Below are 10,064 nucleotides of genomic sequence, written 5' to 3'. Positions count from 1 at the left end.
GATTAACAGCATCCTTTACATTTATAGTCTCCCCTGCTAAAGTTATGTGGAAAATATTTATAGTAATTGTTTTACTACAGTATCATCGGACAAACTTTTTCCTCTGTGCATTTCCAAGTTATAAATAATGCAGATCTGCCTTTAAGATTGGTTTCCTATTTTTTCACCTGTTTGAAGATTGGCAAAAAAGTCAGGTCCACATTTTTTAAATAATTCAGTTAAAACGAAGTAATTATGAAGTACCTCAACACTAACAACTTCCAATATTTTAACTGAAATATTTTATAGAACTTGTTAAAGCCACAAATTTGCACAAATTTGTAAATTGTTTTCCTATTATTTTTGCCCAACAGATGGATGTTTGTTTCTTTTTCACTAAATGTACAGAATGTCAGTACCAAACAAAACATCTTTACAGTTTGAACATTTCAGAAATTTATTACATTTTATGTCAACATTAACACCTTCCACAAATACATGACAGAGATAATTAGACAAACGTTTCAGCAGACCAAAATCGTACAGAATTACACTGATCATTTCCCAGATTTTGTGCCTTTGAAACCAAACGATCTGAAAATGAAAAATTGGTGAACTTCTACTGGCATAAAACTGAAGAGATGCATCATTTTCTTTGCAAACCGATCAACACGAGCGAGGAGAAGGAGCGAAGAAATAAACAGCCAAAACGATGAAGTATACCACTACTAGGGCTGTACCTGCAGACATATCAAAGAGGATTAAAAATGACAGTTGTCCTTTCAGGAAAACATGTATTTTTTTTTTTTTTTCCTACAAACATATCTGTTGAGTCTTGCAAAGTGGAAGCATCAGCATCAGGAACCTACCCTGGAAGTAGTCACATTTTCCATCCATGAAGATATAGTTCACCAGAATGACACTGAAGATGCTGGCCCAAAGATGAATATCACTGAACACAAGCACAAATCCCACATCCTGGGTACAAGAAAATATCTGTTTCAATGTTAAACCAATTTTATTTTATTTTATACAGGTTATTTAGGGTACTGATAACTGTGGCAGTGATCTTGTAAACCACCTCGACATTTTCAGTGAGATTACGCTACTGCAGTAAAAGATGAACTTATATTTTATACATCTTTACAAAAGGGGCACAACAAATGTGAAGGACGTTCTATATGGATAAAGAGGCAAAATGTACTTACATAGAAAGCATTAAACAGGACAAGAAGTGGAATCTGTATCATGCAAACCTGCACAGCAATACAACTGCCTACTTCAAGACTGCAAAAAGAAAATTTGCACAAGTTATAAAACAATAGATGACAAATCTTTAGACCTTACTGTGAGATTGCCAGAAGAATTTCTGTACAATCCTAATACAATGTTACTTTTACATCATATGCCTGTTCGAGCTTCCATTACATATAAGTCACTGACAAAATTATATATAATAATGATAATCTACTCAAACCTCAAGCTGATGTTGTTTTGCAGTGCAAACTGGATCCCATTGACAATCTCTGGAAGCTCGGGTACCATTGCCAGAACGGTGACGCCAATAAAGTACTGCAGGAAAACAAGAAGCATTTCAGTTCAATTGAAAGAGTTTCAGTCTAATTAAACCAAATTTTCACCTAGTTTAGAGTTGGAGACATGAATAGTGTACGTTTTAACTACCTGGGAGATGGAGGAATGACTTAATATGGGCTCGATGTTGACAGTGCAAAGGTCCGCACAGGTAGCCATGAGCACTGTGGCAACAATCAGCACTGCGAGAGCCCTCCATCTGGACCAGTGCACAACATGATGACCTGATGGCAACAGAGGTCATGTTAATGCAACACTCGAAATAAATACATTTAGGCTTTTTCCTACCATTCTTAAAAGTTAAGTTTGTACAGCCTTTTATTAAGTGAGCCCTTATATCTTTCAGACAAAAGAAAAAACAATCCCTTTGTAGGAAGCCAGGTTATTTTATCCCTTTGATTTCTGACAGTTTTTAAAATATTCAGATGTCAGATGTTTCTTCCTATTCCTTCTATTTGATAAATAGCAGTTGGAAATTAATATATAGGATAATATAAAGCTTAAAGCCCACATAAACTCCTCAAACTCCATTAAATCTTGTGTTTACAATGTAAGCTTTTCCAGTCATCATATTTGCAGATGATGCCTCTCAATTGCTACTTTGTGGGGAAAAAAAGGTTCACAAACTATCAAAATGTCAAAACTCTATTAAAGGTAATTTTTTCTAGTCAATAGTAGACAAGGCATTTACAATTTTTTTTTATGTAAAACAGGATCACTAATTTACAGCTCTCTACTCACTATTGGTTCAGTTTTGGCATGCATGATACATAGTAGCTACTCAGGTAGACATACATGCAAAAGGGTTTATATATCAGCTTGTGCAAAGATCCACAAGCACCCCACACACCCGTCAGAAAGTGGCTAGGTGCAATATTGCTTGCATTAATACACATGTTGGTAGGAACCACAAAGGCAGCTTTGACCCCACGGTGGTATTGTTAGAGTTGGTACCCTCCTGTGCATACTGACCGTGTGGTTGGCCCCCGTGACCATCGCTGACGTGAATATCATAAATGTGGGCATGGGTCTTGAGTGTGAAGATGAGTCCGATCAGATATGAAGCAGGCAGCAGGACAGAAATGGTGTATACCAGAGGCCTATAAAACAATTTTAATTCTTTATGAATCCAAACTCCAGGAGAATAAATGTACAAAAAATGTGTTGCAGAATGTAAATAATCATTTTTGTACCATCTGAACTTACTCAATATGGGAGAGAATCAAATGTGGGTCAGCTGTAGTCTGTCACAACAACAAAAAAAAAAGTTGACTAGTCATGCGAATTACATTGATATACAAACTTCAACTGCATGAAATAAAACTAAAGCATAAAACATATTCCTGTAAGAATTCTTGAACGTGTGCTGCCAAACCGTGTCATAGTGGCAGTCCTTGCAGATGAATGGTACAGTGGCATTGCCCAGAGTATTAGAGCAGCTTTCACACACCAGATTACCAAAGGTCTTTGAGAAGAGGGTGGGCGCAAACACGCCTACAGAGAATGCAGCACATAAATCATGTTAGGATACCCCCTAATGGGAAGTGTGAATTTTTAAAAATCCTTACCTCCAATAGATACAAAGAGCAAAGCTGAGCTCACTCCAGCAGAGCGACTGTTAAATCTCTGCTCACTGTGTTTGATGCCCCCGATAGTCATACAAATACCCTGCAAAAAGAAGCTTTAGCATCAGTCAGACTTGCAGGCAGGCAGTTCCATTTTCACATGTCCCTCAGGGACACTTACGGGTATGAACAGAATGCACCCGAAGAGAGTCCCAGCCAGTGCAGATTTGACAATCTCCTCGTAACATTTACTGCCAGCCCGATGCCCCCGAAGCAGCGCTGTGATGTAGAAGGTCATCTCTGTGATGGAACCAAATGTTGCATTGACTACCGCTCCCACTGCGAAGTTACTCTGTGCAGAAATGCTGAACAGACACAACACCAGCAAAACTGAAACATAAAACCTGAATGCTATATATACACAGCATACAGCTCTTTGCTAATATTTTCCATACACCTTGAACTGTCATGATACCCCCCCCCCCAAAATCATCTCCAAATCAAAACCGCTAAGATGCAACTGCAAAAACATGAAGATGAAACCGACTACATAAACTAACAGAGTACAGTTATTGCTAAGAAAAGCAGCTGAGCAGACCAGGGTAACACTGGAGGGGCTGCAGAGATCCACAGCTCAGGTGGAAGTACCTGTTGGTAGGACACCTATTAATCATGCGCTCTACAAATCGTGACATTATTGAAGAGTGGGAAGAAGAAAATCATTGTTTAAGGAAAGTCCAAAATTCCCATTTGCAGTTTGCTACAAGCTATGTATGGAACACAGCTCACATGGAAGAAGGTGCTCCAGTCAGATGATACATGGTAGTAGCAGCATCATGCTGTGTGTATGCTTTTCTTTAGCAAAGAAAGAGAACTTGTCATAGTTGCTTATTTCCCTAAAGCACAGATGTACTACAGCAGATATCTGCAAGACTACAGGGAGGATTGCTGAATTTCATTCATGAAACTAGAAAACAACAGTGACTTTTGAACAGGAAATAATCTAAGGCAATAAGTGAAAATGTTAGAAGGCACAGGAGAATTTGCAGAAAATCATAGTTCAGGTGAAAAATCTGTTGACAGGAAAACTGTCAATAAAGCCATTGTTGCAATGTTTGCTACAAGCCATTTATGAGTGGACAGCACACAAGGAACAAGGTGCTGTCAGATAAAGCCAAAATTTAAATCTCCTGTCCTATGTGCAAAATGCTGTGAGCAGTGGTAAATTAGTACTGCACCCTAAACAAACACCTTATCCATGGTGAAACCTGGTGGTGGTGGCAGTATGCTGTGGGGATGGTTTTTGTTTGAGTAGGGACAAGGAAGGTGATCCGAGTAGACGGCAGACAGCTCAAGCTAAACACAGGACAATCCTAAAAAAAAACACCCTCCAAGTCCTAAAATGGCCTTAAGACAAGGTCAGAGGGTCACGTTTTTATGAGGACACAACTGTAACATAAAGAGCAACAGTTTGGATCGAAGTATATTAATTTGTTCGAGTTGTCCAGCCAAGGTTCAAAACTAAATTCAGTTGTGAATCTGTGGCAAGACTTGCAAATTCTCTTCGCCCCATCTCACTGAGTTGGAGCAATTTTGGAAAGAATGGGCAAAAATCTCAGTCTTTATATGCTTATTCCCAACAGGATAGATTGGCATTTGTCATGATCAAGGGGTATAAGTTCTTCAAATACATCATGTGTAGTTTTTTCCTCATCATTCATCTGTTTGAGATAAAATGCTGATACTTTACCATGCTATTCCCATGCCTATATAGTAGGACAGGGGAATGATGGAAGTGATGGCTATTGTAAACATGGTCTCTGCACTGAAGTATTTATGCTCTCGGTCAGTGTAGCCAACAATTAAAGTCATTAACACCAAAGGTAACAGATCTGCAGGAAAAAATTAAGGAGAACAAACAAATGAGAATCAATGTAGGGTTTTGTACACAAAATCTGAAATGCCGTTCAATTATAACTTTTTTAACTATGTGACAAGATTAGAAAGGATACTGAGAGCAAAAATGTTGATCCCCTGAACAGTGTATTTGTAGTAATACAAATTAAAGGCCTGGTAGCAGTATAGGACGACTCTGGTCTCACACACATCTGTCTGCAAGATAAAATAAAAGAGCAAATGGTAAGAAAAAAGTTGCACACATGGCTAAAAGTCAAAGTTTCAGTTTTTAATGGTGGCAGTTTGCCCCGATGTTGTCTTGCTATCATCAGTGATCAGATTGAAGGCAGTTAGTTGCAAAAGTAATCCAAGTTATTGAAAATGACCTACGTTTAGCACTGCCACAAAATCACCTGTAGGCATCAGTTAAATTAGCTTACGGTTAGCTTGAAGGAAAGTGTTAACAATGACAGGGCCTTAAAAGGGAGTAGTGGTTGAAAATAATTATTTTATCAACCAGGGTAACCTCCATGGCAACAGGTGGAGTCATTTTTGCTTTGTACCTAAACTGCTTCACGGGCCAGGACATGCTTCTAAATCAACGGTTTAGTTCTAAAAATGTTTTAGCAAAGAGATTTGGCTGCTGCAATAAAAGCTTCACGTCAGCAAGTGCCAGAAGCCTCATAAACAGGATTCAGCCACGAGATTGGTTTGTCACCAGCGCAAAACTTGTTCAGGAAATTCTTCAGGAAACACCATGAATAGTCCTGAATCATGCCAGCAGTGAAACATCCTAAGATCATTAATTTGTTGGATATTTTGTCACTTTGTGAGCTAGCTCACAATTTTACCTAATAATTCCAATATGTATAAATAGCAGCTTCATTCAAAGGAACCAGGAGCAATTTGGTGTTGAGCAATATCACATGGCAACAGGGATAACCAAGTCAGCTCAGCTCAGGAATCAAACCAATGAAATTTTGATTTCATGGACAGAAAATGAAACATTTCTGAATCCAATGAAGTAACCTATTCACACTTTTGCATATTTATAATATATATCTCAATAACAGCTTTTAAAACTTCTGAAATGTTTAATATCGAACTTCAGTCTACCATACAAACATCTGACAAATAATCCAAAACACTAAAGCAGCAAGGTTTTGGAAAACCAAGATGTGTCAGTCTCAGAATCTTTCCCCAAGTTACAAAGCACACAGTCAATTAAAGGTTAACTGGTTAAATGTCATTGCTGTTGCTGAAATTCATTTTGCTGAAAGAGCTTAGGGAACCTTGTCCAGTGTATGGATCTCAATGTCCTCTGGTGCCATGAGGAGAACTGTGGTCAGGATGCGGCTGTTCATCTTTGCAACGGGAATGGAAAAGACTGGAAGCCAGGACAGGACGCATGCGAGGGAATGAACCACGGCCAAAACCGGGTAACCCAGCAACAGCCATAGAAAAGTGCTGAAGCGGCACTACAGAGACACAACAGGGATTGATTTAATAACATAGAAATCTTGGAAATATTAATAAATCCATTCTGACATTCTCACCCAGTGCTTTGAGGTTTTCTTTGGAAGAGGAAGTGGAACTGGGATCTCAATAGGGAGGGGGGAGGAAACCAGAAGCGGTGCACAGTCCTTGTCCCCAACCAAATCCTTATCTTCATGCTCTTGTGGAATAATCTCACAGTTTGTTGGCTTCATGGCAGATATATTGACTAAATGACAAGCCTAGAATAAAAGGATCAGTCAAATAAAAAATAATCTATTATAAAATGTTTTTGGCTAGAAACACTGAATGATTTATATCAAGTTACCCTCTGTACGGATTTTCCAAATGGCCAAATTACATACCAGGCCAACTTTAAACAGACTTTTCCTAAAAGAAGTGAAACAAATGGCTCAATATGTAAGAAAATCCTAATATCTCAAGGATGCAGCCGTTTCTAGAATACATACCGTAAGGGGCACCGAGGATTGTAAGAAACATCACAGGACAAATAAGCAGGTAGATTAATGAGATCCACCAGCCAAATAAAAACACATAAACTATGTTCCCAACGGTGACCACTGGAGCTAGAGGAATGAAAACAATAAGGCATTCAGGTAAGAGCCAAATACTTATTACAGGGCTGCAAAATATATCACAAATTAATCATTATTGCAGTACTACTGTATTCAATGCGCATTTTGCAAAGAACTGGATGGACAGCAAAAAGTGCAAGGGTAATCATCTATGAAATATATTTGTTGACACCTTGTTGGCAAGGTTTTAGATCGCAAACAGGGCATAACATGTCAATGTCAGTAAGGAACATCAGCAAAATCATGTCATTGCCCAAACAGCAGAGGTCAGCCAGAAGCAACTATTCCAGTAAAACCATGTTGTTAAAGTGGACATAATGAATCTTATTTTGTTTTTGTAGAAGGTGAACAGACTACACATTAACTAAGGTATTTATCTGCTATGAGTCCAAAGGAGCAAGGCCCTTTTTAATGATTTATTTATCGCAAGTTAAATCGTTATCGCGGTACTCACAAATGTTAGAGCATTTTGCATGTTTTCCTAATATTGTGCTGCCCTATTTAATTTAAATAAATAACAGACCTATGTGCTTAACAATGCTTAGATCAGTGTGCAGTTCTTTGTCGATGTCAGATCTGTCTTCGATTGGTTTCTCGGTCACGTTGCCTTTCCATTTTCTAAATCCAAACTGGAAAACAAGAAAACGCAGAGTGTTTTATTAAAGTAGAAAGATGCAGGGCACTTTATATACAGACAAAAAGCAGTTTACGAGGGCTTTTTCAAACAATTACACCATCTTGCAAAAGTATTCATGCACTATCTCCAATAGCTTTCTCATCAGGAGACTTCATTTTTTGCCCGTTCCTTGTTGCAAAACAGCCCAAGCTCAGTCAGATTCTGTTTAATAATCATCATCTGCTGCTGTTCTGATGAACACATAAAAGACCAGAATGTGTCAGGCCTTAAGGCACTCTCTTGTATTGTTCCCCCATGAATCAAATTCAGCATTGTACCTTGTGCTATAGGGTCGACCTGCATGACATCAATGCAATCAGCTAAATGATTAGACAAGGTTAATTACAAAAAAGATTTTCATTTATCTTTGTTCCATCAGGTATTTTCTCTTATGAACAAAGCTGAAAAGAATTGGCTTTGTTTCCATGAGATTTTGATGGGGTAACAGCTGATTTAACCAGTAGTTGTCACCTACCTTGTAGTTGTTGGCCTCTCTGTGTGCTTCCACCTCATTATCAACTCTAATTGTGGTCCTCGAGGTACCATCATGCCATCCTTCCTCTCCCTGCCTTGGGGGAGAGTTCCCATGTGCCCCTACATAAATGGTATTAAGTAAAATATATACTTTGCAGACATGACTGGAAGGGGAATCTCGATGATAATAAAAGTTGCTGCCAACAAGAGTAAACTTATTCACCTCTGGAGATAGCGAGCAGACATTTTGGAGTGAACTGGCAGAAGTGATGTACAGAACCATCTGGGGAGGGTGTCGCCAGCGTACTTAGATCTGGATGATGGGGCCCTACACACAGCCTTTCAGGCTGGGTCTGCAGCCGTGTGAACCACAGATGATGCTCAGGATCGCAACAGTTTTCTGATTAAACAAACAGAGCCGAGGATTCATTGTTTGCAGCCTAGTCAGCATGTGGACTGTGACTGACATCCACAACTAATACGCTCCTGTGGAAATGTGTGAGACTAACAAAAACCTCATGAGAGTCATGCAGCGTCCCCCTCTATTTACGGTCTGCCAAGACTGATCACATTATCAATGCATTACAACCCACAGATGAGATGTTTATGCAGCAATTTGAAATTCAAAACAAAGTCATGCTGGTAATATGTGGTCTGTCTACATAAACATCAAACATTTCTACTCGAGAAAAAAAGTCAAAGAAAACTGATGATACAATGAATTTTGAAAGCAAGTGGCAGTCAATGAATTGAAATTGATTTTCTACTTAATAATGTATTTTGGCTATACAGAAAAATATTATTCAGCAACTTAAAAGTAGTATTGACTGTGAAAAAAAAAAAAAGGGAACTCGCATTTTTACAAGCTGTGACAGTCACATTCATTATTTATACCATATTCCTCCCAGCTGTTTAAACCTGCAAATTTAACAAAAAATAAAACTGCCTTAAATCTAATGTAAAAGCAGATAAAAAAAAAAAAAGTTAATTAATTTAACTTCGGAGGAGCTCAGATATAAAAAAGAAACTTAGGTAAACAGTTTAGACATCTTAGCTGCGCAGGTGAATTTAATCACCACGATGAGAACAAACAACGTCAGCGAAAACCAACAACAACACTAGTATATCTGGCAAAAAAAAAAAACAAAAAAAAAAAACACAAAACACAGGTGTGTATTTGTTTAGGAGGAAAATTAAGCTGTTTGTATCACCTGTTGATTCAGCCACTGATCTTTTCCGCAGGTTGTCGTCCTCCCCAGACAGCAATGAAGACGCTTTAAATGACATTGTCCAAATGTGTTCTCAGTTCTCGTCCTTATGCCAGCCGACCACGGCCTGGCTGCTCATTTCAAACAGAGAGGGGTGGAGTGGTTCAACCTGTGCTCTTTATTTTCTCCCTTTACTGCGAAATAATGTTATTTACTCAAGTTTATTACATGCTTTATTTTTTTATATATCATCTGATTAAGCTTTAACCATTTTTGTATTACTGATATTTAAACTATTTTTACTTTTTATTCTATATCCGATTTAATGAAAGTGTGCATTTAGCGCCCCCTCCCCCCCTTACCCCTCCCTCGGGGTTTAAGAGGGACACAGCAAGAGACAGCTGCAGACTCAGGAGGAAATGCTGATTTCAACTTTTTTTATGGTGCACATCATATACGATAATCATAAACTCAGTGTGCCCCAAAAAGAAATGTACATAGAAAAACACTGTAGGTCATTTAAAAAATGCATTTCGTCAAAGCATGAATAAAACATAACAATAAAATGTAATATTTCATATAA

The 10,064-nt window shown here is 38.3% G+C and overlaps 1 protein-coding gene across 2 annotated transcripts; it reads right to left on the bottom strand.

Moving 5' to 3' along the window:
- Positions 1-411: 411 nt before the first annotated feature.
- Positions 412-9,752, bottom strand: cax1 (cation/H+ exchanger protein 1). Of its 2 annotated transcripts, none has more exons than XM_047389605.1 (20): positions 9,485-9,750; positions 8,497-8,673; positions 8,275-8,393; positions 7,647-7,752; positions 6,998-7,114; positions 6,856-6,917; positions 6,590-6,769; positions 6,326-6,511; positions 5,150-5,249; positions 4,888-5,029; positions 3,319-3,502; positions 3,141-3,240; positions 2,948-3,066; positions 2,779-2,816; positions 2,545-2,672; positions 1,663-1,796; positions 1,457-1,551; positions 1,188-1,266; positions 849-957; positions 412-719 (listed from the first exon to the last, which is right to left on the bottom strand). In XM_047389605.1, exons 1-20 carry the CDS (start codon positions 9,558-9,560, stop codon positions 646-648), a joined length of 2,325 nt encoding a protein of 774 aa, XP_047245561.1. In that variant the 5' UTR covers positions 9,561-9,750; the 3' UTR covers positions 412-645. The 2 variants fall into 2 exon arrangements, 1 of the variants encoding a protein (XP_047245561.1); XR_007042034.1 differs by having other exon boundaries at positions 666-719; positions 849-931; positions 9,485-9,752.
- Between the last annotated feature and the right edge of the window lie 312 nt (positions 9,753-10,064).

This window comes from Girardinichthys multiradiatus, chromosome 17 (assembly GCF_021462225.1).
Source record: "Girardinichthys multiradiatus isolate DD_20200921_A chromosome 17, DD_fGirMul_XY1, whole genome shotgun sequence".
NCBI lineage: Eukaryota > Metazoa > Chordata > Actinopteri > Cyprinodontiformes > Goodeidae > Girardinichthys > Girardinichthys multiradiatus.
The sequence above is the reverse complement of the archived record's forward strand: the minus strand, read 5'-3'. Positions and strand labels throughout refer to the sequence as shown.

Coding starts and splice junctions, on each gene's coding strand:
- cax1 (XM_047389605.1), bottom strand. CDS start 9,560: ATGTCATTTAAAGCGTCTTCATTGCTGTCTGGGGAGGACGACAACCTG. Junction 2,673..2,778: donor TTGATTCTCTCCCATATTGA/GTAAGTTCAGAT, acceptor ATTGTTTTATAG/GCCTCTGGTATACACCATTT. Junction 958..1,187: donor TCCTGTTTAATGCTTTCTAT/GTAAGTACATTT, acceptor TCTTGTACCCAG/GATGTGGGATTTGTGCTTGT.